The sequence below is a fragment of the Physella acuta genome, unplaced genomic scaffold, assembly GCF_028476545.2.
Source record: "Physella acuta isolate Inbredline_101_S28 unplaced genomic scaffold, ASM2847654v3 ptg001306l, whole genome shotgun sequence".
Lineage (NCBI taxonomy): Eukaryota > Metazoa > Mollusca > Gastropoda > Physidae > Physella > Physella acuta.
Window position 1 is genome coordinate 101,705 of NW_026732821.1, and position 27,926 is coordinate 129,630.

At 31.2% G+C, this 27,926-nt stretch overlaps 2 protein-coding genes across 10 annotated transcripts; one reads left to right on the forward strand and one right to left on the reverse strand.

The window, feature by feature from the left end:
* Positions 1–393: 393 nt before the first annotated feature.
* Positions 394–12,328, forward strand: LOC131958249 (uncharacterized). 3 transcript variants are annotated; one of them, XM_059323167.1, is made up of 14 exons: positions 394–484; positions 1,519–1,935; positions 2,078–2,180; positions 2,526–4,236; positions 4,807–4,904; positions 5,116–5,287; positions 6,407–6,521; positions 6,874–7,043; positions 7,466–7,850; positions 8,373–8,475; positions 8,616–8,759; positions 9,027–9,276; positions 9,727–9,936; positions 10,344–12,328. In XM_059323167.1, the coding sequence occupies exons 2-14, from the start codon at positions 1,524–1,526 to the stop codon at positions 10,653–10,655; spliced, it is 4,185 nt and encodes a 1,394-aa protein (XP_059179150.1). In that variant the 5' UTR covers positions 394–484; positions 1,519–1,523; the 3' UTR covers positions 10,656–12,328. The 3 variants fall into 3 exon arrangements, with proteins under 3 accessions (XP_059179150.1, XP_059179149.1, XP_059179151.1); XM_059323166.1 differs by lacking the exon at positions 394–484 and adding an exon at positions 495–795; XM_059323168.1 differs by lacking the exon at positions 394–484 and adding an exon at positions 495–778.
* An 865-nt stretch (positions 12,329–13,193) lies between these two features.
* Positions 13,194–27,533, reverse strand: LOC131958261 (palmitoyltransferase ZDHHC20-A). 7 transcript variants are annotated; one of them, XM_059323183.1, is made up of 13 exons: positions 27,382–27,533; positions 24,959–24,985; positions 24,102–24,196; positions 23,537–23,657; positions 22,950–23,019; positions 22,804–22,836; positions 22,540–22,660; positions 22,159–22,291; positions 21,888–22,014; positions 20,408–20,494; positions 19,067–19,164; positions 17,526–17,609; positions 13,194–16,200 (listed from the first exon to the last, which is right to left on the reverse strand). In XM_059323183.1, exons 1-12 carry the CDS (start codon positions 27,494–27,496, stop codon positions 17,545–17,547), a joined length of 1,092 nt encoding a protein of 363 aa, XP_059179166.1. In that variant the 5' UTR covers positions 27,497–27,533; the 3' UTR covers positions 13,194–16,200; positions 17,526–17,544. The 7 variants fall into 7 exon arrangements, with proteins under 7 accessions (XP_059179166.1, XP_059179168.1, XP_059179169.1 ...); XM_059323185.1 differs by lacking the exon at positions 17,526–17,609 and adding an exon at positions 17,032–17,064 and having other exon boundaries at positions 27,382–27,532; XM_059323186.1 differs by lacking the exon at positions 17,526–17,609 and adding an exon at positions 18,521–18,550 and having other exon boundaries at positions 27,382–27,532.
* Positions 27,534–27,926: the final 393 nt, after the last annotated feature.

Sequence of the window (27,926 nt, forward strand, 5' to 3'; positions counted from 1 at the left end):
TGAATTATTTTAATTTTTAAGATTATGCAGCTAATTTTACTATTTTATCAGTCAGTTCCTCTGATAAATTAATAAATCTGTTTTTATAGAATTTTTCGATTCAAAATATATCTGTGGTTTATATATATTATTTTATTTATTTCTCATTTTTATGTTTAGCATAATTTTTTTTTGTCATTTAGGTCTAACAGCCGTGAAGATCTTATAATTTCAACAAGTTATTGGTTTCAATGTTAATAATTTTGTGAGAAAGAATAAATATTAATTATACAAAATCAGTGAAGTAGTTTTTTTTATAAATATAACGTTTCAAAATACATGCACAAACTTAGAATATATCTGGCAGAACTTTGAATATAGATTAACCAAAAATGACCCAGAATTCCACCGGCGGAACTCTCCGTTTTATCATGTTCAAGACGCCATATTTGTAATTTTGCCTCCATTTCTGAAGATTATTGATGTTGTGGAACTCTTCTTCTATGTACCAAAGACGAATTTTTTTAATTTCTAAAATTTGTTTACTTTCGTTTTTATAAACCTACACTCACGAAATGTATTTTGTTCCCACTTTATGTTTAATTAAGCTGAATAAAAGTCTGTTTTTAATAGAGGGGATGAGACTGTATCTCTCAGTAAACTGCAACTGATACTGAGCTTTCCCCCAACGATGGGGACGTGGGATCAGGATTCTGAGTCTCTGCTCAGTTCTGTTGAGAAGACCAGCAAAGTTTTTAAGTCCAAATCTAAAAATAACGATTTCAAGACCTAGATCGAGGTCTAATATTGAACGATGTAACCTCAATCTACTATTTAATAGTATTTACTATTTATTTATTTAGGCCTAACATCTGTTTTAAAATCTAACTTAACTCCTGATCTAGGATCTACGCACTAGAACTAGCCACTAGAGTGATCTAGATCTAGAGATCTATATTTAATATTAAAATATTTCAAAAATAATAATATTTCATTATTTTAGAATAGATGTAGATCTAGGTAGGTAGACCAAAATAATTTGGGAAATTTGTTAGACCTGGAAAAAGTTATGGATAATATTTATTAACTTTTTAAGAATCTCCACTTAGCAGAATGAGGAACCCCCCCCCCCCCCCGCCGAATTGACTAGATCTAACTAAACATAAATAATCAATATCATTAAAACACTACAGTACACAGTGGTATCCTATCAAAGTATAAATTCTTTTGCCAGTACAGCTGTAGTCATAGTATGATAGTAGTCTGATTCTGAAGTGTTGTTAGTATTCGTTTGGGTTGGGTATAATAAGGTTACTAAATATTGTAGCCAATACCAGCTTAAACAAAACCTCCAAAATGCCTATCAGTGTCATAATCAGAGCTTTTGATAGTTAGGCCTGTCCTGCAGTTTTTTCAACTGTTCATCTAGACTTAATTTCCAGGAAAAAAATTAATTAGCCTAGGGCCTACAAAAAATAAATATAATAAAAGTAGAAGAAGATAGACATGCATCACTGACACCATTTTGATTTTTTGAAGGTAAAATGAAGAAAGGAACCAAGATTGTCCCAATATCCGGCTCTGGAGGAATTAAACCTAACATTGTTACAACGCTTGTGAAAAAAGATGAGCAATCAGCTGAACAGAGCAAAGAAACTCCCAAAAAGACTGCTTTAAAAAAATCTAAAGATGTGAGCAAAGAAATGAATGAAAACAGTCCTAAATCTGTCACAAAAACTTCTGCTGCTGTCCATGAAGATACAAAAAGTCAATGTACACCAAAGATGGAAAGCACAATTAAAAAAGAGGCCCTGAGTGAAGGATCAGAGTTGTTTACACCATCATCTGCAGTACGTAGGAGCGGAAGGGCGCCCGTTCCATCAAGTAAATTCAAAGACATGGAGGTGGACCTTGTAGCCATTCGTAAAAGGATATCTGTCACAAATATGTCTGAAGGTAGAACATTTAAATATCATTTTATAGTTTATTACCAATTTCAAATTTCACTACTACCAAAAGAAATGACATTTGTTTTTACTGTTAATCTAGCGTCCCGCCTTAAATTTGTGTCAAAATATAAATTGGAATATTCTTACAGAATCAGAACCTGAACAAGAAGTGCAAAAAAAGAGATCCCACACACAAATAGACAGCAAAACGGAATCTGCAGAACCTCCTAAAAAACGGGGCAGAAAACCAAAGTTTGTATACACTTAATAAATTCTACTATCATTTATTTTAACCCTGTAAATACATATGCTTATAAAGTAGCAGTTATTTTTTCGCAACTGTGACATTTTAGTGTTGATTATTTGTCCAGGGATGACAGATTCACTGCGCAAAATTTGAGAAAACTTGTTTCTAGATGACTGATTCCTTTCCTACTTGGAGAGTTGAGCTAGTCTCTAGTTCTTGTGATCTGTGCAATATTGTGCTTCTGAGGACTTAACATATGTGTTCATTTTATGCATCAAGACTAGAGTAAAAACTATTTCATATTCTATTCCAACAATTATGTTTACTATTTGTACAATTTCTTATTACAGGAACAAACTGCTGAATGTCGATAGAAAAGAAGTTGAAGTAACACCAACATCATCAGAGGAATCTGTGGAAATCAGAAAAGAGATTAAGCCTGAAATAGATGAAAAGGAAGTAATGTCTACTGTAGATGTGGAAAATAAAGCTGCTCAAAACATAGAACAAGCTGTGGAAAATAAAGTGCTCACATCCAATATAAACGAATCAATGGAAGTCCCTACAGAAGTCCAGTCAGCCCAGTCAAATTTGCCCACTACTATTGAATTAGAGGGCCAGCACATCACCTTAACAGAAAAAGATGGGGAAACAATTGCCATCATCACAATGGTCCCCAACACCCTTAACTCTGATCACACTTTGTTGAAAGAGTTCTCTGTTCCTGAATCCAATTCTGAGTTTGATAAAACTGATACAGTCAGTCTGAAGCATGGTCATATTGTCGGGAAAAAACCAGACCCTGAACCTACTTTTGCTACTGTTGTTGAAAAAGATGGCAACACATATTTAAATCTCTCTGTAGAACCAACAAAAATCTCCTCTGTTCTAAAAGGTATTCATCAGCACCCAAAGGCCAGTAACCCTGTAGCTGGGCATGGCCGTGTAGTCAGGTCTGGTGCTAATTTAGGTAGTGTTGTTGTTAAGACCACCTTACTACAGCCATCCATAGCTCCAACTGTTACCACACCGGGCAAGGAGCCTCATCAAGCCATTAGTATCCTAGAACCCAAGACATCAACTACATATTCTCTACTCCTTCCAAAATTGCATGATGGTACTGGGTCTGAATTAACTGTACAGAAGAACGCACTGCATGGTTCTATTTCCCCTACTCAAACACAGCAGAAACTGGTAGTTGTCAGACAGCCCACTCCTAATAAAACTATTCTGGGAACGTTGCCAAAAAAGACACCACCACCTCTAGTCTGCGCTCCTCAAAACTTGCCCACAACAAAGGATTTCACAACAGTTGTACAGGCTCAAAAAGAACTAGCAGCAACACCTGATTCCAACACAAGGACAGTCGTCAAATCGCTAATTCAACCAGAATCTCCTAAAACAGCTTCAGAGATTCTTGTACAACGCATTCAAGAACAGCAAAAGAGAGTCTTCGTCAAAGAGTTTGTTAACACTGCTGACAATTTGGTTGAAATGTGCACCAGCACAAACCACACTGCTGTTGATCAGGAATCATCAGATGGCTCTAAAATTATCTCCATCGCTAAAGAAACATCTGAGCCAGGTCACATTTTTGGTGGCCAGCATATTTCTGTTCTTGAGGTCAGTACTGATAAACCTGAAGATAATGCTAACCATGAAAACAGTGGTGTTAAAGAAATAGATATGAATCAAGAAGTTGTAGCAGATGTATCTGAGTGTAATCAAGAATCAAATACCATAGTTGCAGAAAATACAGAGGTTACCAGTGATGCGTATCAAAATTTTGAAGAATCGTCTGATCCATCAAAATCAGAATCTGTCTTAACAGACCTTAAGAACGTTGAGTTTAACACGGAAACTTCTGTTCCTGATATGATCAAAAGTTGTGACAGTGTTGTAGATGAGGCAGCCCTAGAGAACATTAAAAATAATATTGGGAAAATAGAAAAACTGAAGGTGCTGGAGAATGGTGTGGAGTTTGTGTATGATGTCAGGGTTGTGTCAGAGGAACAAGTCACAGAGGAGATAGTGGACAACTCACATGAGATGGACCAACTGGTGAGTTAAGTGAATGAAAGTTATATAATACTATTTTCATTTAGGGCTAGAGTTGTTTTATCTATATACGAAAAGTAAATGGTAATTATATTTAGATTGAACAGCTTCAGTTTGTTTATTATGCAATTTAGCTTATTTTTTGCTTTTTTTGTCTAAGAAGCGCAATTTCTGTGGGTATCCATGGTTATTTCTATGAAATAAATGGGAAAAGCAAATATTTGGATAGAAAAGCTAAGCAGTTAATTTAAACCAAATGTGTAGGCTTTACTTTGTCCTCTGGCATTTTTATTTTGCTAGTATTACTCCCATTTAATATTTAGGTTAGGGAAGTGATAGTGATACCAGCCAAAGAATTTTGATCTGTTTCTGTTGAGAATTGTACCATTTGAATCTGTTTTAAGGAATTTTTCTAAAAGTGTTGTCTTAAACAAACTAGTTTAGCTTTAATTTTAATTGTATTGTATAGTGGATTGTTTATTTCACAGTTCAAAATGGGGTGGGAGGGGGAGGAATCTCAGTTGATTTTATTTGAAGTTCTTAAAAGTCATGTTTAAAACATTTGGCATTTAGAATGAAACAAAAGCTAATGATTCAGATGAAACACCAGCAGAGCTCATGTTGAAAGAAGAAGTTGATGATGAGGATAATGAAACTGCAGAAAGTGGAAAGTATGATATTAAACTTTTTTGAATAGATGTTTACTTATGTTAAAAGTATACATAGAATTACTGTAAACTGGTAATATTAATTTGGTTTTTCAATATAAATAAATGCCCTATATTAATCAATTAAGTCCTAAATTAATTATTTCTTATTGTTTAATTCATTTTTTTTTAAAATGATTTTAATTAATTGCTTGGTTTTTTTTTTATTTAACAGACAAACATCTGGTACCCAAACAGTATATTCCCCACAAGTGGAGACCAACGCTTCTGGCGCACCATTACACACACTAACTACTGTAATAGATGAAGAAGGCCAAAAGAAACAAATTTATTATGTGTCTGTTATATCTAATCATAACTCTGTTGGGAAGGTCAAACAAAGTACTGTAAGTGTAATCATCTCTAGTCAATTTTTAAATTTAAAGACTCACATTTCTATTACAGACAAATATTGAAAGTTAAGAAAATGATTTTAAACCTTCTATTGTCAGCATAGCCTAATTCTTGATCCAAATTTTGTACTAGCTGTCATCAAGCTTTACTTTATGAGGTTATTTTTATTTCTTAATATAATTACAGACATGCCTACCGTCCCGCCAAAAGCGGAACCGTTCCGCTTTTTTACCCTCAAAAGTAATTTGTTCCGTCGTTCCGACTTGGACTCGTTTTGTTCCGAATTCTTTTCGAAAATAATCAAAAAAGTTATTTTAAAAAAAGGAAAAAGAAAATTATCAGCAAAAATGCGAATTTCCCCCCAGAAAAGTAGGAAACGGAAGTGAACGGCGTTCCCTGTTTACTTCCGTTTCCTTGTTGAAAAATGCCGAAACGTTCTGTATCTGAGATCGGGGAATCCCCTTCATCGTCAAAAAACGTGTTCAGTGCTTCAGAACGGAATATTCGGAAGAATTTCCTTTTGTCAAAAAAGGAAAGAATTGTGAAACAAATGCTCATTATGAGATTTGTAATTGTGAGTTTAAAATAAACATTACCAAGCACAATGCAAGTGCAAAACACGTGGAGCTAGCTAAGCTAGTCAAAGAATTAAAAAAAGTTGAATTGTTTTTTACTTCGACTAAGCCTAAAAAATCAATCTATGATGTTTTAAAAGCTGAAGTTATGCTAGTTGATCTAGTTACTGAAATGAATTTGCCACTTGCTTCATTAGATAAATCTTCTAAAGCTTTTAAACTAATGTTAAACAATTTCAGTGCGGGAAATCGAAAGGGACAGCCATAGTTATAATAGTTAATTTAAGATTATTATTGGTTAAGCAACCGTGGATTAAAAAAATTATGTTCCTCTTTTTGGCTTTAAATTCCTCTTTTTCTGTTTGACTGTTCCTACTTTTGGTTGCCAGGGGTAGGCATGTCTGTAATTATATAAATTAGCTAAACAGTCATTTAACTTTTCATCCATCACACCAAATATACAAATCATAACCCTAAAACTATTGTTTTGCGTGCAATGTTTAACGCCCTTGTTTCATTAGCTTGTATTATTTCCAGTATTCAAGTGCTGCCAACTGTATACTCAATGATAATGGCATGTACTGTTGTGGGAAGTGCAATTATAAAACCGATAGAAAAGCAAATTTTTATAAACATAGGAGGTTACATACAGGTAAATAATCGTCTGCGTATTCTTCTCTGTTTATTTTATTTTAATTTGCCATTTTTAAGTGTTCAACATGTATTTTTTTTTTAATCTATCATTACTGTTTATTTTATTTTCAGTTAAAATCACTTTTGCATGAAAAAAAAAGTTATCAGTTGGGACTGAAAAGATTTTTTCAAAAAATAATTATAAAAATTTTATTAAAGTATTTAATGCATTTAAAAGCCTAAATTACTCTTTCATTTGTCCTTCTAACTAAACAAAAAATATAATAATAATATGTTCTTGTTGTTTTCAAAGGGCTCTTTTTTCTCTAAAAGATTTTAACAATGTATACTTTTTCTGTTCTTTACTTTAGGCACAAAGCCTCATGTTTGTAGCATTTGTCAGTACAAAGCTGGCACAAGCAGCAATCTGAAGAGACACATGGGTATCCATAAGGACATTAGGGAACATAAGTGTGATACTTGTGGACTTTGTTTCCGCCAGAAGATTCACCTAGAGCGTCATGTCAAATACAAACATGAAGTAGGTTTTAAACATCACTAAAACCTTCAACAATCTAAATACTCTACAAAATTTTGATACATCTTTTTCTTGTGGAATATATTTTGTGATCACGAATTTCTAGAGTGAATTATTGAGAAAAATGATAAACAAACAAGTTAAGCTAGTAAAATAGCATTTACAAAGGTGCTTAAACTAATATTAAGACCACCTTCACAATTGAAATTCTCTGTCTCTATTACATCTTGATATAGAGTAATTTTTGTTAATTATTTCTAATGGGTCCAATTTTTCTTTAAAAATTTACTAGAAAATATACTTTACTATTTTTATAATTCTAAGCTGCAATTGTTTTATAACCTTGATTTGAACTTTTTTGAATTAAAGCACTTTATTTCAATTTTAGTTTATTTACAATGGTTTTTTTTTTTAAACTTTTGCAGGAGAAGAGTGTGCAGTGCCCACTGTGTGACTATGTGTGTGCCAATGAGCAGCCAGACTTAAAAATGCATATAAAGCGCAAACATTCCAGTGGATACCCATCTGAAGTGGTCACCTGCCCTCAGTGCAACATTGAAGTCAGCTGCAAGAAGGACCTCAAACAGCACATGAAGTTCCACAAGGATGGCCCGGAGCTGAAACTCTTCTGCAAGCAGTGCAGCTTTGTTACTGATTGTCAGAGTAGACTGAAACGGCATGTGGCCATTCACTCCAAGCTGAAACCTTTCCAGTGTGGAGTATGCAATTATAGAGCAGCACAAAAAGAGCACGTCCTGCGCCATTTAAGAACACAGCATAAAATTGAATTTAAAAAAGAGAGTAAAAGACGTGAGTACTGAATACACATTTTGTATCATTGTATGCTTTTTTTAATGATATATTGAAGATTTCCTTCTCTAACACAATTAAGTAATACATGTCAACATGTTATGTGCCATAAGACCTGTCACATCTGACTTCAGCCTTCTTTCATTTCTGGGTTTTGCATCCATTTATCAGCCTATCTGCAACTCAGCAATTGTTTGATTTGTTAGAATTTTCTCTCCTAGATGGGTTGCTTTATCCAGCTGACAAGCTTTATCTGCCTCGAGTCTAAGCTTGGGACCATGTCCCCAATGCACATTCATTTTAAGCCTCTTTTTCTTAATGCATGTAAAAAAAAATGTATATTTCTGCTGCTTCTTGTTATTAAAGGACTTGCAAAGTTTGATAAAAATAAAGATTTACTAATTAATTATAGCTAATGTAAAAACATATCAATCACAATCAGTTAACCTATAAATTTATAAAAAGAACTTAGTGTATTCTAAGATAAAAATTTAAATATTTAATTTGTTCAACTATTACTAGCTTGGAGACGACACAAAAGTTTAGACACGGATGACGGATCTAAAGAAAAGGCTGACTTTTCTAGTGGTGATAAAATATTTGCATGCAATCACTGCACCATGAGGTCAGTACAGCTTTAACTGCAGCTTTTTTAATTGAGCATTTAACTTTTGAAACTTTTTTATTAATCACATGCATGATTAAAGAATTAGTGCCTATTGTTTGGATCTTAGCTGTAAAAAATGTTTTGTTATTTTATTTCAGATTTGCTAAATTAATAAACTTATACAAGCACTTGCACACCCAGCATGTTGATATAATGCCAGCAGAAACTGAAGGAAATTATTACTGTGTCGTTTGTGAATTTTCTACTTCTTCAAAGAAAAACCTTCTGGTCCATATGAGAAGGTATGAATGCACTGAACTTTTTTCTAATTGTTTCTACAGTAAAGAATAATGCGGACATATTTTAAGTTTGACTTGTATGCAAATTAGTACTCTTTAATACTTTAAAATTATTTCCAGGCACAATCTAACTGACCATTAATCAAATACTTTCAGGCACAATCTAACTGACCAGACTTTAATCAAATATTTTCAGGCACAATCTAACTGACCAGATTTTAAAATATTTTCAGGCACAATCTAACTGACCAGACTTTAAATTATTTTCAGGCACAATCTAACTGACCAGACCCCTCCCTCCCATGTCTACTCCTGTGTGCTGTGCCGCTACATCAACCCCAAAAGACGCAACCTCTTTCAGCACATGCTGAAGAAACATAACATTGATGTTAGCACTCAGCTGGAGGTAGAAGATGGTGCATCACAAGATGCAGAGAACAGTGATGGAACCAAACATATCACCAAAATGCTGGTTTCCAAATCTGAAACTAACACAGACCCTACTGATATTAATGGAAAGGTAAATCTTCTGTTGTTTTTTTTTTAGACAGACAAATCCAAAGTTGTTATACTTCTTGTTTAGCTATTTATATTTCTTTATTTGGAAAGTATTATTGTTACTTAATTGGAAAGTATTGTTTCTTTATTTGGAAAGTATTATTGTTTCTTTATTAGGAAATATTCATTTTTCTTTATTTGGAAAGTATTATTGTTTCTTTATTTGGAAAGTATTGTTCCTTTATTTGTAAATACTATTGTTTCTTTATTTGTAAGTATTATTGTTTCTTTATTAGGAAATATTCATTTTTCTTTATTTGGAAAGTATTACTTTTTCTTTATTTGGAAAGTATTACTTTTTCTTTATTTGGAAAGTATTATTGTTTCTTTATTTGGAAAATATTATTGCATAGCACTCTGAGAGCAAGCTGAAACAGTAAAGGGCACAACCAATTTTTCTTTTCTTCCCCAGGGCCATGACTTAAATGGCATAGCACATCTTATCAAAATTGAAGACATAGCCCAGACGACCTCATCAGCAGACGAAGATGTACACAACTTGGTGATTGACACCCGAGGTGACGACAATCTGACAGAGGTCAGCCACACCGCTGAAGCTCTGGAAGGTCTTCAGGCCCTGGCTGAACAAGCTGGTCTCATTGACAACATCATTGAGGAACAGGTAGGTCTATCTTCCAGTGTTTTATAGTATCAAATTCCAGTGCATTCAGTCTTTAGATAGTAGGTAAGATAGGTTGTTATCTTTATTAGTTATCTGGTTGCATTTGTTTGTTGGTAAATGTTAGTTATATTAACAAATATCATTGGAATAATTTAATCTAAAATGTGTTGACAAATTTATATCATATTCTCAAAGAGCAGCAAATTCTTAGAACCTCTGTTATCTCAAAAAATTAGTGGTTATAGCTTAACTCCACTGGAATCCCAACCCTTACTGTTATATAAGAATATATATATATATATATATATATATATATATATATATATATATATTTATAACATGACTTTGGTGGCAACAATCTAATAGTAGTGTAAAGTTATAACAATGAAAATGGTTACACATTGCAGGTACCAGTAGTTGATGAGCAGCACATTGTGATAGATCCCATTACCAGCTCTGATGTTGTGACCACAGTGGACAGTGTCCAGCAGATGTTTGAATCTGTGGAAACAGCTGATGAAGGCAGTGCCGAGGTGACCTCAGGGGTGGAGCTGTCCGAGGACCAGCTCTCCAGCCTGCGGACTGGGGACATGGTGGAGATGGACGGGGAGCTGTATGTGGTGGAGCTTACCCAAGATGCCAGCAACCCAAACAAACAAATTCTTTCATTCCTGCCTGTGAATCAAACTTCTGTCACGCAAGAAACACACAGTTCATAGCATTGTCATTGACTCCAGGTGAATATCTGTTTTTTATGTCCCATCTTCTTAATGAAACAGATTAATGCAAAAGTATTGGGTAAATGACCTTAAAAATCATGTCACAAGTGTTAAAAGTTGAATCTAAGTTGTCATCCTTTGTACTCTTTTACTAGAAATGGTGCCCATCATTCCATAGTCATTTTAAACTAGCTCTAGATGGAATTAAGTATTTATTTATTAATTATCTGAGTCAACAAAACTTAATTCTAATCTCTGAACTGTTTTTGTTTTTTCAATTGTTTCACAGCTAAGAGTTGAAAGCTAATATTGCAGTGTGTAATAACTGCAATAGCAGCTGTAAGCAATATAAATATTAATTGTTGTTAGTAGTTTTAGATTTCACTTTGGTTAAAGTAAAAAGCTTCCATAAATCGAGTCATGTTTTCTTGAGATTTATTTCTCAGAAAAAAGTTGTTGGGGTTTGAGAGCACTAGATGAAATGTAAATATCACAATTTAAATTAATTATTTATCTGCCTGTTGTTGTTGGCAGGTAATTTATACATCCTTAAAAATCTTGATACCCTAGTTGTCTTTTTGGACAGTTTATTAAATTTAGATTAATTAATTTGTTTAATTCATTCATTACCACTTCTTAACTTCACATAGGGAAGCTCTTACAAGAATCTTTAACCCTTAAAATCAGAATGGGAAAAAAAGATCTGTCTGTTAGTTAAGCTTCATTTTGACCATTTGTTTTTTAAATAATTTTCAATTTCTTTAGATTGCAAATTTTTAAATTATGGTATTTCATTACATTCTCCCTCCATCTGTTATGAGATTTGGACAGAACATTTGTTTCACATTAAATTTTTGTCTAGTCTATCATTGCCTTAAAATTGTTAATATTGTATTAACTTTGTCATGCTGAAATGACATTTGTAAGTTATACAAGAATGCACTAAGTTGATATGTATGTATGTTGACATACGCTAATTATGATTTAACATTGTACTTTTCTGTGGCAGTAGATCTGAACCACCAATATTTTGTCGTCATATTTATTTGTTTATTTTGACACCCAGTTTTCATGACAGCAATGGTCATGAAATACTCAAACATCTTTTAAGGTTGCTTTGTTTGTTTTGAGTATATTAAAAAAAAAATGCTTAATTTTATTTTTCCATTGTTTTTTTGATTGGCCAACAACAATGCAGCAAATATTAGATCTATCTAACATTTGATTTTATTGTGGGTTGTTTTTATTTTTAAAAATATTGGTTGTTTAAAATACCCAGTTTTAGTTTCTCATTTAAATGTTTCCAACAAAACAAAACTAACTAATTAAGGAGTCAAAGTTCTTAATAGTGTACTTTTTCAGAAATTAATCTATAACAGGTATGCAAAACATTTGTAGCTTTATCTCTCTTTTGAAAATAAAGGAACTAAATTAAGTAAGGAGTATATCTTTTTAGCGAGTAAGATTTGGCTGCATTAGAGCAATATAAATTGTATATTAAAGGTCTCCACAGTAAGTCTAATTGTTACATCACATCAATGTAATTATGTGAAGCTTCCTAATCTGTTTTTTGAAGTTTCAGCTGTATATTATTTATGTATAATAATAAATGCCTTTTATTTGTAGCCATGTTATATACATTTATTGAGTGTTGTGTACAAAAACCATTAAAATTCAGCAAAATCAATTATAAAACTGTTTTATTTTAAAACATCTTGTATTGTCCTGTAGTAGTAGTAAGAGTTTCCTATTCAGTTGGTCATGTAAGTGTGTCAGATCCTAATTCATGTTAGATAACTTCTTAGTTCTTAATTATAGTGTTGGGATTCCCTCCAGCACAAGTATTACATGTCAACCTGTTATGCACGATATAGGCTGTGGACTTTTCTTTTTGGATTTGCTCCCATATCCAACCAAGGCAGCAGTTATTTGTTTTGGAGTTGTCTCTCCTAGATGAGTTGCTGTCCCTAGCTATTGAGATTCATCTACTCAAGGGTTCTAACTCAGGACTTTTTGCTTCACCAACCATGAGCTTAACAATTTTGTTCACTTCAATACAATTTTGTTGTATGAAGGAGACTAATTGTATGGCCACAGACCAACTGCCTGCCTATTATTAAACTTCCAATCCAGATTTTTTTTTTAAATCACTCAAGAAATCTACTTAATAATTTGTGAATAAACTTAATTCCAGATTAAGATAATTTCAGTGTATTTCAAGAGTACTACTAGGGCTAATGGGACGGAGTGGTCTAGCGGTAGAGAGTTCGAATCCGGGTTCAAGTCAGTAGACCGTCCCTGAGTCCACCCATCTCTGATAGGCACCTAATTCACGTTAGGGAGAGTAAAGGCGGCTGGGCATAGTGCTGACCACACTATCTCTTCATATGCCGAGGTCACAGAAACAACTGAACTCTACTTCACTTGCCCCATAGACCGTCAGGTTAGGTTTGAAAGGGAAACTTTACTACCAGGGTTATTTACTGAGTTTGATTTCTCAATAACTTTTAAAATCAATAAAAATAACAAACAAATGAGAGGAATAAAAATCAATTTTTAATCGCTTAGTCATAAAATTTAAGTCAATTGTATCAAAAAATCAATGCCACAATCATAGTTGTGCATTGTGGAAATATTTATTGATCTTTAACACTAGGAGAAGACTACTGTTTGATAATGTTGAAAGCAGCATAGTGCAATTTCTAACAGTGTGATTTGTATTGAAATTCTACATGCATCCTAACAGTTTAATAAAATTCAGAAAAGAATTTAAAAATAAATTAAAAACTAAACTTTTTCATCAAATTCTCTTGGTTATTTCCAACTGGAGCTTATTTACAAAAATTTTTTTAAAGTTAAACCTTTAATACAGTTATCATAGTTCTAAATCCTTAATATAACTGTAAATTTAAGTAAGTAATCATTATTGTAGTAGTACTGAATTATTTTTAGAGCAACTTTTCTTGAATGATAGTGGGATTTTAAAAAAAAAATATGAATAAACAAAGAAAACTGAATACACACATTACAACACCAAGCTCAGCAGCGTCGAAGAAGAAAATATTTCTTCTCAAACTTAACATTGCGCAAACCTAACATGATCTGAAGCAGCCAGACAGGCACATATCAATGAAATCATATTTATACAGATATTAACACTTAGCATTGGTAACCTTTTCTAAAAAAACAAAAGTTTTCACAGCCTCCAACAAAATACTTAGGATGTTGCTATACAACTCTTAATGAAAAAAGGTTCAAAATTGAGACAATGTTAGTAGGATAGTTTATGAATAAAGTTGTGAGATTACAATAAGAATATCAGAACAACAATTACAAAGGTGGATTTTTAAAAGCAGAATAGCAATTGAAATTTAACTTTGAGCGCTATTTTTTTCTTCATTTTCTTTTTAAATTATTTTTAGGGTTTAAGTATTAATATTTTAATATACATAAATGTGCTGCTTCTATAAATTGGTGTTATTAACCCATAATTTTTATAAAAATATAGTTTTAAAAGTTTATTAGAAGTTAAATCAACTTATATTCTATTTCCAACTCTTTTTAAAAATTCAGCCTCAGCTGTTGTAACTCAAACCAATATTTTTGTAAACAAATTCCCAGTTGAATGCTTTGGCATTCCATATTTTTGAAATTATTTAAAACAATTATACATAGATGTAATATAATTGTGAAAATAGGTAAATATTATTTACACAACAATTAAAATTTATGTGACAAAATGTTTTCAGTTTTTTCAAGGTTTTCATCTTCATCTGATCTAAATCATTTTGTACAAGTAATAATATTTATTTGGATGTACATGAATATATATATATATATATATATATAGGTATTTATGTAAGGTAATGAACAATGACAACAATATCAAATTTCATAGTAAAACAACAGTGGATCATTATAAAATATTTACATCACTGTTAAGTTTAAACAGCAAGAAAGGACAACTACAAGCCTTATTTCTTTCATTCAGATAGCTCAATACTTTGTAGTTAACCTCACAAAATTTCAGTTCAACAAATCTTTCATTGCTTTGGAACACCAAATACAAAATGCACTTTTTTTCTGACAAAACAAAACAAAAATACTAAAAAAACATTAAGTTACTAAAGTAGAAAATATCTTCTATTGTTACTATTTCTATTTAGACTGAAGTAGGTAAATGATAGTAAACATGCATCATGTATCTATTCTTTAAATTTAGACACATTTTTTTTGTACTGAAATTATGCAGCACAGCACAAAAACTGCTGAGAAATATTTCTTGAAGAAAATTTTTTAATAAACCTAGATTCTTTCTTTTAATAAATGAAGACTTTGCTTCAACTTAGACAGCACTGTTGGTCAACAGAGAGATTTTTGTAACAATTAATCAATTATGAGAATTAAAAAAAAAAAAACAATACTTGTGTCTGTTAGTTGGAAGCACTAAACGTCTCTTGCTAACTTTTTTCCAGTGTATTTCAAGGACAAAACGTCATCTATTTGCTTACACTTTTAAACCTAATCCCTTGAATACAAACAATGAGGTGGTTCTATTTTATGAACTATTTGTTCAGTGTGTAAAACAGTCCCTGCTACCTGACATCAAGTTGTACTCCATTGCTTGTGAATATGAGAATTTTAAATTAATATGCTGTTGTTTTTTTTTAAACAAACTCAAAGATTATTTATATTTCAAACTGAGGTTACAAGCAAGGATGAATACATGCTGATGTCTTAAAACATAAATGAAATTAGTCTAAGTAATATAAACAAAGCTGTTGATTAGAAATATATTACAGGTAAAGTGAAATATTCTATTCACTGGAATGGATAAAAGATTGTTTTTAAATGGAAGCTGTTTTGAGATTCAGAAAATCTGATTAACAACTCTCCTATATTCTGAGACACTAGGTTCTTGCAAAAGACTATACAAAGCATATTCTGCATTTCATATCCTTAAAAAGAATATGTAAATAGCTTTACAACGCACAAAAATTCCTTGATACCTGGATGCAGCACTATTTCTAAATAAAAGTTTTACTAATCTATAGTTATTATAAAATTTATTCTTATAAATCTGAATTTTAGTCAATTTTAAAAACTTCATTTTTTGATAATGGAAAAATGTGTTTTATAGATAATAATTCATAATTTTTTACTGTTTGTGTTAATAGGTTATAAAATATAGCTACCTTGGCAATATATTGAATAAAAATCCATTTACACAATAATATAAATAATAGTGGCTTAATAATAAAAATACACACAAGTGAACAAAGTAAATATATATTTTCAAAAAACCTTGTTTACCCATGTCTAAAAGGCTGAAAATCTTATCAACAGGAAAGTAAAGCTAGTAGTATATTAGAAACATCTAGTTATTTTTGAGATTGTCATTTTTATCAATGCTAACCCAAGATGTTTCCTTAATTTTAAAGAGAAGGATAAAACAGCATTATTTTGTTCATTCAGCTCATAAGTCCATAAATGGTGCTTTAAGGGGGTTATGCAGATTCAATCCCTTTGTTATCATAACTTGCCTCTGGAAAAAAACATTAACCATTTCAGTAAAATTTCTATCAGAATAGTTCCAAGAAATTAATAAATTTTTTACCTAAAAGTAACACAAACTTTAAAGATGTCATTTTTACAAAAAACAAGCATTACATGAAAAAAAATCCATCAAAATATAATCTATCAGCTGTTTAAATTTTAAAACATGCAATTTACTTGTGTTTAATCAACTTTTAACTACTGATCTATTTTTATAACTTAAACTGCCTAATGCCATGGTTTCCTTCATCCATCTTGTTAAATATATTTTATAGGTTTTTATTTAACATGCAAAAAAATGGTTATTACAGTGTCAGTAAATAGAAACATCTTATAAACAAGAATAATTCCCATTTATAATTTTATGATGTGCTCAACATTCAATATGAAGGTGTAATTAAAGTCACATAAAGAATCTTTTATTCAACAAAGTATAATCAAGAGGAAGCAAAAACAGTGAAGCATTTAATATTCAAATCCTTTTGTTGTGAATTAAAATAATGCATCCATTTACATTTTTCCATTAGGGTAGTGGATGTGGTAATTTCATTTTTCTGCAATTTTTTCTGAGATAAAATTAGTATAATATAAGTTGAGCAAAACTAATTTTGTTCAAATACCTAAGTTCAACTGTTTTTGTAGGCTTCTATTTTTTTCCCATTAATTTGTTATTACATATTTGAAGACAGGAAAGGTGTTATTAAATCAATTGATTTTGAGAAGGTAAAAGAGACAAAAAGAACATAGATCTAAACAGGAACAAGCGTCACCATGCAAAAAAAAAATTTACATTCAGACTTTTCTCAAATTGTAAACTAACCTTTGAATTAAAATATTCTTCATTGGATTCCAACTAAAGAAAATAGTATATAAAAAAGCTAATCCAAAGAAACATATAAAGATATCTTAAACAAAAAGAAAAGATTAAATCAAACTGTAACAAAACTAAAAATAAAAATGAACTCATAAGATTGAAGACAAACTTGCCTAAAAAAGTTGTTTTTTTTAAACAGAAGACTAGTAAAATCCAAAAAGCCTCAAGATAATGTTCTCATTCAAAAAGAAAGCTTTAAATAATTTTTAAATGACTGATTAAAAAATTTGAAAACAACAAACTATTATATAGATATAATAGTTATATACTTTTTTTGCAAACTGTCATTTTTCAGACTATGCTGATAGCTACAACAACAATTTAAACATTTATGTACCTATCATTTGTTAAAATTTGATGGAACCTATCAAGATGACTTCAGGTCAAAAAGGTCAACAAATTAAAAAGTTTCATCAACTCAAAACATGGTAATAGCTTACCTTTACTTAACTAATGAGATTAATTTTCTATTAAAAAACCAAGTTCAGCTCCAGTACAAATATTTGATAAATTCTTTATCAATACTGTAAAATGAATTTTAACACAAGAGGCTTCAATAAGGACTATGGTTTTTGGGTTGAGTATAGAGCAAACTCAACTGTTCAGTTTTTTAGAATTAAGCAGGTGCTCATTTTGCAACATACTTTACTTAGTTTAATTTCTTTAACAATTTTGAAAAAGCTTTAGATAAAAAATCCAACACAAATCTGGTACTTTAAATGTGTTTGTGCTTTTCTTAATAAAAAGTTGTTTTCTTATAAAAAGAGAATTTTATTGGCAGTTTTTCTAGCAAATCAACATTGCTTTCAGGGTCAAAACATCTTTCTAATTCGGATATTCAAATCACTAAATGATATTTGTCCAAATAAACTTTTGATTTTATATATTTATTTTACAAACTAATTAGAAAAAGAATAAAAAAATTAAGCCCCCAGTGAACAATAATTTGGAATTTAGCAATATTCAATTTTTCAAATCAATACAAAGTTCATATCAAAATACTTATTCAATACCAAGACAGAAGTAAAATGTAAATGGCAACTATAAATAGTTCTACTTATAACCTAGAACTTATTATAAAATTTTCATACTAGCCCTGATAAAGAAATTAACTTTTTCTGTTCTTTTACAATATCCAAAACTAAAATAAATCTAATCTATAAATTAAATATAAGCTACTGCAAGCAATTAACTAAAATACAGTATTTTGAACAGATGCTTATCATAGCCCCCCAAAGAAAGCAAATTAAAGCTAGCTTTGTTGCCCATTAAAAAAAAATGTGTTCTATCTCAATGCTCACCAGTAATTAAGTACACCAAAAATAATTTAAAATAATGTCTTATGAATATATATCACCCAAAAATGTTTATCCGACCCATGCAAGTGAGAAAAATAAAAGGGTTTGAATTAATATAATGAGTAATTTTAGCTTACAATTTAGAGAATAGAAACTTCAAAATTGAACTTTAAAAAATGCAGGAAAAAAAGTCAGATCTAGACAGCTAACAAAAATCTTAAAATCTATAGAATGACTCAATCATTGAATTACTTTACTGCTCTATTTTAGGACAAAAATTTTCTCAAAAAGACAAAATTCAGGCATGCATCATAGTTCGGTAAGTCATCTAGCATATAATAATCTTTATAAAATTTTGAGAACACGGGTTTCCTGATATTCTGACAAGTACTAAACATATTAACAGAAGTTAGGCATGATTATGGAACTGTTAATCATACAGAGCTCCTTGAAAATTAACAAAGGATTTTTTACAGAACGTAGATGAAATCTATAAAAACCAATCAGCCACAATATCTTATGATCAAAGGACCCAAGGAATCTTTTTTGAAAGTGTAGGCTGGCAATTAGATAATTAATTTCTCAGCCATTAAGAAAAATTTAGCAATTCACAAAAATACTTCTAACAGGATAAGGAAACTGGTGTAGCTATGATGACTAAATAAAAGTACTTTGATATTTACCATTGTCCCCCTCCTCCATCCATCGCTGTCTCTGTCCCAAAAGGCCGTCAGAGTCCAGGTCCACAGTTCGAGTTGGGTACGTCACTCCATCACCTAAGCTGTAATCAACAAAAAAAAAACATTTCATTAAATTTATAAAGACTACAATTTCCTTGTACATTTCCTAATAAGATTACTTCATCGCCATTAAATTGAAATTGTAAAAAAAAAAACACATGGAAAAATTGCTAAAGAAATTATACAAACCTCAGTACAATTAAACCAAAGCATAAACAAAGAAACACATATTACAGATTATAACAGTGAAATGATAAAATGTGATTTAAAAGATAGATGCTTATTTTTCTAAAAATAAAAATCCAACCCATTATTAATGTTATTACACATTAACCTTAAAATTATAAATGAAAACATGTATATTGATTAGTAAACAAATATTTTTTCCAATACACCACAAAGCACTAACGTGAGTTTTAATCACCAAATTTTTTTATAAACACAAGTAGAATACATATATTACACTATATACCTACACCTGCCTACAAAAAAAAAACTCACTGTAAATGTTTTTATAAAAACAAGAAAAACAAAAATAAATTACATTTACTCTCAAATTAAGGTCATATTCACTTTACTTCAAAACACTACTTTATTTAAAATCAAAATGGGGAAGGCAAATGGAGAGAATATCTTCTTTTTTTTAAATGTACTTAAAATAAAGATTTCAGAACAAAATTTATAAAATAATAGAATCTTTCTGTTTTGTTCATTATCTTCAACTAGAAAAAAATCGAAATATTGTCCTTGTTTTGTAAAAATGTTTTTTTAGATTGGAAATTCTCAAAATGTACAATTTTTGAAAGTTCAAAGAAAAAAGTTATTTCAAAATGACAACAAATCTAATCAATACAATAAATCTATTGGTACATATTATGCACTTGAGAAACTAATTAATTTTGCACATCAGTTATATGGTATCACATCTAAGAGATAAGCAATGAAAACAAAAAGGGTGAGGAAAAAAAGTTTGGTACAAGCTTAAAAAACACTGACACAAAAGCATGCTCAAAATTTGGTTAAACATGCACAACTGAAGTTTTCACTAAATGTAATTTTAAAAAAAAAACATACCTGATACTCCTATTTCAAACCAAGTCAGTTTAAAAACATTTAAACATTTACTTATCACTTCCAAGCACAAGGATAGAAAGCTTACTTTAAAGACATGTTGGAAGAATGCTTTTACTTAAAGATAAAAGCAACAAACTGACTCACAAAAAGTTTGTTTCTTTGAATAGAGGAAATAAATAAATATATATAAAAATAATTGATGATACTAACTTTGGCTCTGGTCTGGGAGTTGTTCCCATGGTGTTATAGGTGATTGTGGGTTGCAAACGCGATGCATAGGACACACCGTCCCCATGGCTGCAGACAAGGACATCAAAGAGCAAATTACTCTCCCTATTGTTCTACTATTCACTCCCTTATGAGCTGGCTATTTAAGAGCAAATTACTCTCCCTATTGTTCTACTATTCAAACTCCCTTATGAGCTGGCTATTTAGAAAGCGCCACATAAGGAACTTTTTTTTTTATTAATATTCATTCAATTCTGGTCCGGTGTAGTCCTTATTTGTGTACTTATTAAGTAATATTCAGTACTGATAACCCTGTTATAATAAAAAATCTATTCCTAAATGGAGACTTTAATTAACAAGTGACAAGAGTTCTCATAAAGGAGTTGAATTCAGCCACACACTCACAGTACTGTATGTTAAAATATCACCACACACCTTAATTGCATACATTATTTCACACTTTATTTACATATATCCAAGAACCATTTTAAATTTTAAGCACAGTGCTGGGGGCCAGGTGTCAGACAAATGAGGCTGCAGCCAAAGGTAAATAAATAACTGTGACATGCAATGTAAGCCACTCCTGCCGCATTAAAAGATGGCAGGATAGAACAGAAGAGAAGAATGATTTCATTAGTGCGCTTAACTTGTGGGCAGAATGTTTGCATTAAAATACTAGTCCACTAGAGAAGAAATATTAGCTGGCAGAATGTTTGCATTAAAATACTAGTCCACTAGAGAAGAAATATTAGCTTGTTGTCTAAGTACTATATCATTATCACTTTTGACAATCTAATAACTATTTTCTGATACAATGAACAAAAAAGTTTTTCTGTTGATCACAACAGAAATGTATGTGTCACAATCATGCAAATCCAGCAATGTCAATTTTTGCTGAAATTTAGCAACAATATATAATCGACTTTTACATAAATATCCACAAATAAACCCATGACATTATTTTAAATCACAAAAATACACTGGCATATTATTTATAATCCATTTAACATCTAACTATTTTATCTCTATTATTTGGTGATTTAAACTCACAAAAAAATTACTTTAAAATGTTATTTACTAAGTACTTTAAAATGCTAATTTGTTTAAGCTATTTGTATGAATTAAATGAGAATGAAGGCTGATAATAAACTTCCCATATTGCAAATTTAAATAAAACAAATAATAAATTCTCCAAAGACCAAGAAATAGAAAACCTGGAAAGCCATAAATTCTTTTAAAAATTAAAACAGTTAAAGCAACCCACATACCAAAGGAGGAAATGTTTTGAATAATTAAAAGAAAGTAAAGAAACAAAAAATCGACTATATCATCATTTTTATGTTATTAAAAATGTAGACATGTAAGCTTATAAAATTTACTTAGACCCCGAAAATAATATAGTGTGCTCAGGATTGAAAGTGCACTTTACAAATGACAAAAGCAAACAAAAGCTGATGGTTACCTGGTAAAAATTGGTAAAAACCAATGAGATTTTTTGTCACCAAACACCTCAGAGAAGTTTGCTCTGGATCCAAGGCTAAAGCCATCTTTATCAGCTCCAGTTTGAAATATTGGTGCTCGGAATGACTCTGCGAAAATGAAACAAAGTAAAAACTTATTCTACAACTTAACATGTGTTCCCATTCACTCGGTTTTTTAAAATAAAAAACTAACTTAAGGATATTTTTGCAAACAAATTTGATTTTGATTATGTGTATGAAATAAATACTTACCTAATGTTGATCTATTGTGTACAGTAAGAAATATATGGTAGCCGAACAATGAAATGAGGCTGATCCCAAACATCACAGCCACAAAAAACAGAAACAGGATATGAAATCTGCCAACACCAGAGGCTCCACCTCCCTAGTAAAAAAAAAAGAATTCTCATTGAGGCAAAACGGTTGAGGATGACATCAAGGTTCTTAGAATCTAACTTAGATAACAAATATTTCAAATAGTTTAAGAATTGTACCTCTTTTTCGATGACCTAGCATGGCCTTTACCAAAAATAGTAAATAATATAATTAAACTAAAAGCTAAGTATATAACTGTTTATATTGACCAAACTATTGGTAACCAAAATTCTAAAAGGTATCAGATCTTTTACTTACCGACCAAAAACTAATAAAATATTTGAGGGATGACAAAGCTACATAGAAGCAGTACAGCAAAGCATATCCCAAAAACAGAACAAAGAATTTGTAGTTGTGGAAACCAACACAATTATTCACCCTGAAAAAGTAGTAGGTTATAAAACATGAACAGAGCAACAATATAAAAAAATGTTTTTTTTTTATTTCAAGTACTTTATATGCATATGCATTATATTTTCTAATATCTCAACATGATTTATAGATCTATGATAAAATACTTACCATGGACAATGATGATCCATTTTTAGAACACATCTGAAAAAAGCCAAATAAAAAGGACATTATATTATTACTGTACCAGTTAGCAATATCTATATTGTAAGTCATTTTTTAAATGTTCTATCTAGTAAATAATTGCAAAAACTTACACTGAACAAACTGAACAATGGTGACACCTATCAGGTTTGACACACTTACATTTTTCACAATACCTGGGAACTGAAATAGTTAAGAGAACATAAATAATAATCACCAAAAGCAAAACTTACTTTTAAAGACTGAAGCTTTTCTTTACATCTGAATGAAATTTAAAAAACTTTAGCTCATCTGTACTGAGATTTTATTAAGGGACTGTCACGTGAAAACAAATCCAAATCTAACTCTATTTGGGCTTGCTATTTTCTCCATGGAGGGACACTCCAATATAAACTGATACAGAGTAAGTGGCTATTTTCCAGTCTAACCAGCTGACCATCCAAATGACTTGAGTTCTAACTAACTTTATATAATGGTTTACTTAATGGTCTTCCTAACCAAAACTTTCCATGTTCTAACATTTCAGTGAGGCATAACATCTTGACATGTAATAATTGTATTGTAATTTCCTCCTTTACAACTAAGAACACAGAAAAAGAAAAATTCTCAAATATCTTTTTTATTCTTGTAACACAAATGAATTTTTTAAACTTATAATTATTGCATTAAATTAACTAAGAAAAAATCTAATGATACTTACACCCAGCTATTGTTCTATTCTGTATAGGAAGTTTCCTTGCAAAGTGATTCAATTGGTCCTTCTGATTATTTTCATTGGTCTCTGATTCAAGATGTTGCCACTCTGTTTGGCTTAAAAAAAACTGGGGGTGGGGGAAAGAGAGAAAAATGAGTTTGAATTCACAAAAGGTTAAATTTCTGCATAAATAAATTTAAGTCTAATGTTACAACTTAATGGGTAAAAATTATTTCTTTGTCATATTTTTCTCCAATACTATTTTTACATAGTAATTTTAAGTTAGCTAAATAAAGTAAGCAGTAAAGTTCCTTTTTTGAACCAGACGTTCCATGGGACAAGTGAAGTAGAGGTCACTGTTTTTTTGACCTTAGAATATTTAATTTCCCTAACATGAGTTAGGTACCCATATGAGCAGGCTGAACTCTGAGAGGTACTACTGACTTGAACCCAGTTTCAAACTCAAGACTTTTAGGTTAGCAGTCTAGCGCTCTACCGCTAGGCCAAGCCGTCCCTCATTAGCTAAATAGAGTACCTTAAATATACAATTTTTAAAAAAAATAGTGTTTACCTCTTTAGGTGGTGACCTAATCTTTGCAAATATTGTCTGATAGTATGACCAAACAAATAAGAACAGGATCGGATGATAAAGAACTAAAAAAATAACTGGAAATAAAAGTGGAAAATATGTTCATTATATTCTAAAACTAATTACTTATTTAATGTCTTTTACAAATAATGAATTTTGAAAACATTAAAAATGACTAGACAACCATCTGGCAAACAACACATACCTCAGTTTTTATAACTACAATACAAATAAAGATTTAAATCAGTTTTCTGATTAATAATTATATAGTCAAAGTAAAATTTGTACTTTCAATAATAAATAAAAGATTTTTTTTTATAAGGTAGGGAGAGAAATCCAAACTTTATTTATTCATTCATTTGGCTTCTAAAGGGAAATTATCTAAATAGGTGTTTTCCTTTTGATTAACAGCAAGATATCAATTTGAAACATTCTTTCACTTTAATATCTGGATTTTCCTTAAATAAAATAGTTAAGGCTCGATGTATTGCTGACCTTGTAATACTGCTAATTTTTTTTTTAAATTGATTTTGTCAAACATTCAAATCCCGGTGAAATTAAGTAACATTATTTATGATCCTAAAATATTTAATACAATACTTGGTGAAAAAAAAAGCTTTGCTCCTAACATTTTTACACAACTGAAAAAAAACCAGAAGTTTAATCCATAAAGACAAAGTTTTACCTAACTTACTCAACTTACTGTTGTCTATACAGCACAATTAAAAGCAAATACAAATATATACCTTTAAACTTATGAAGGTATATAGCATTTTTTGTAAATCTAATTTATACTGAATTGTAATTCATTACCCATAATTCATAAATTAAATACTTACTTTTCTCTGCTATTGTATCAGCAGTTACTGAAAAAAAAATATTCCATAATATTATTAAATTAAATTATTAATATGTATAAAAAGTACAGTAAAAAAAAACTCAGCAGTATATAAAGAAACCAAAATAAACAACCCCTGATAGGACTAAACAATGTAATCATCATGAGTTTTTTTATTGACATATTAGAAACTGAGACAGCAACATGAACTACATTGTGACTTAAAATGTGTTTTAACACACTAACAGGTTTGAGATTTTGTGTTTTAAGGATAAAAAACTGAACATAAGTTAAAGGGGGAAATATTTTGAATTTTACAGATGTAAAAACCTGTATTTTTTAGCAGCATAGTAATGTACTTCACTAATGAAATCTGCATGTTATAGCAAAGATTAGTAGTGGGGAGAGGAATAAAACTTTGCCTAAAGCATAAGTCCAAAACAAATTGTATTAAAATATCTTCTGCTCTGAAGCTTTAAAAAAAGATCAATTGTTTTTCTTAAAATTGATAGTCTTGTTTTCATTTTTTTGGTTTACACTCTTCAGAAAAGTATAGGCCGGAGGGATGAAACTTGGCCTTGATTTAAAAACAAGAAGTCCAAAACAAATTGTATTAAAAATATGTTCTACTCTTCACCTTAAACCCCCACCCCTATCATATTATCATCATCACAAAAAGGCATATCTAAAATTACAGACTTCACTTGGCCTTTGAAGATGTCTATCCATAATGTGTAACTAAAAGTAACAATAGACCAAACTGAATGCTGGATCTGAGTAGCTGCAAGACTATGTGGATAGTGGTCAGAATAATAGCAGTCCTGGGTTATAAAATTAGTACTGTTCAAACCCAAGTCCAAGTAAAGGTTCTTGGCTATATGGACCCAGGTCTGAATAGGAATCTTGGTATAATTCGAAACGCAAAACATGAAATGGTGAGGCGTTAAATTGTGAGGAGAAAATGTGAGTTTTACAGAAAGAATCACAGGTAAATACTGAGACATTTTTTTTTGTTTCATGCTATTGGTTGTTTTTTTGTTTGTTTTTTTTTATTTGATCTACAATATGGGTCTAGATTTTTTTAAGATATTAAAAAATATGCCAATTATAAACTTGCTGCTCCTATGATCACTTGCTCAAGTTTTCTTGTCAGCAGGAGAAAAATCCTGTCTCTGTCAAGGGGTCACTGTGAGTTCAAACTGGTTTAGATGGCATAAGTAATAGCTTGGGCAATAGCTATTAGAAATTGTGATGACATCACTTTTAGGGTCATTGTGAGTTCATATAGATCTACGTTTCACACATGCGAGATATTTGTAACAATACAAACTTAACGCATTGCAGTTCTTGTAGGCCAAGGCTATTCCCAGCCAATTTGGAATAGCCGTATTGGGGCTATTCCCAGCCAACTGTGAATAGGTGAAATGGGATGGGTTTTTTTCATCAGCTTTTTTTTTTCCTAATATGCCAACAATTACATCGCAAATGAAAAAAAAAATTAACAAAAGTAATCCTTCCATGAGTAACTGGGAAAAATATTTTGATAATGAGAGGCATACATTAAGAGTCATAGAGATAAGGCATCTGATGGGTTTGAACCCGCACCTTCCGGCACGACAGCCACTCCCCATGTCCGCTTGATCATATCCTCATGCCATATAGGGTATTTTTTACATTAAATCTAGCAAAAACTGTTACGGCTATTCACAGTCGACTGTGAATAGACACTTCGTTTCTTGTAATTTACCCATAAATTTCAAGAGTAATAAAACAGTGAAATGGTGCACATTTGTTAGATCTAGGCCTATATCAAATTTGGATCTTTTCAAGTTTTGTCACAATTATCAAAAATAAACACTTGTAAAGAAAATAAAGAAAAATAGTAAAGAAAATAGTGTTTTCCTAATGTTTTTGTGTGTTTTGATTGTGTTAAATAAATAAACACTCAACTGGAGACTGGAGATGAACATAAGTTCAGGAATAAAATAACGTTAAAAGTTAAAATGGAGTTTACCCATTCCTCCACTTCGACCGTTCCCACTTCACCCCTTTCACCTAACAACCGACTTAAATGTCAACTTCTCATTTTCAAACGCTCCCCCACTGTCCTCACGGACTAGACTAGAGAGCTTCCTGGCTAGGCTGTGAGTTACCGTAAAATTAAAATGTAATTCAACCCCAAATGAGCTATAACCATTAAATTTAGAGTGTGTGGTTGGTTTTAGAGATAGAAAAATTGATGAATAATTAGATCTAGGCCTAATTTAAAATTTTAGAATTGTTGCTACTAAAATTTCTAGATCTAGATTCTAGTTTTCCACTAACTACTTTCTAGCCTTGACCCTCCAAAAATACGTGACTTGTGGTTTTAATTACAATAACTTTCAATAATAAATAACAGTGAAGAGTTATTGTATTACTCACAAATAGCCATTTGTACAACGTAAGCATAATATGACCACCCAACAATGGCAGATATAAAGACAACAGGGGCCCATTTCACTGCCTGACAACACAGGATACAGACTCTGGGGGCCATTTTTCCTGTTTATGATTCGGGAAACGTCATCAGAATATGTGCTCTCTATACTCCGGGTACGACTAAACCCAAAGATCTATGCCTATTTCATGAACGACACACAAAACATGGAACGAAAAAGATCGTGCATTAGCTGTAGATTTTATGTTCAGTATTTTATATAGATCTAGATCTAGATCCAATTCTATATTACATGAATGGAGTGGGGGGTAGCATTTTGATACTGGCCTATGTAGGTCTTATACCAAAGTAACTAGATCTATATAATGATAGTATTATTTGATGTATTCTTCCTGTTCATTTAGGCTCAAAATGGAGCAGGCAGAGAGTCTACCCCCCCCCCCCCCCGAACGAAATGGAATTTATATAGAAAACATACTTTTACCAGTGTCCGCTCCCCCCCTCCCCCGAAAATATCAAGCCCCCCCCC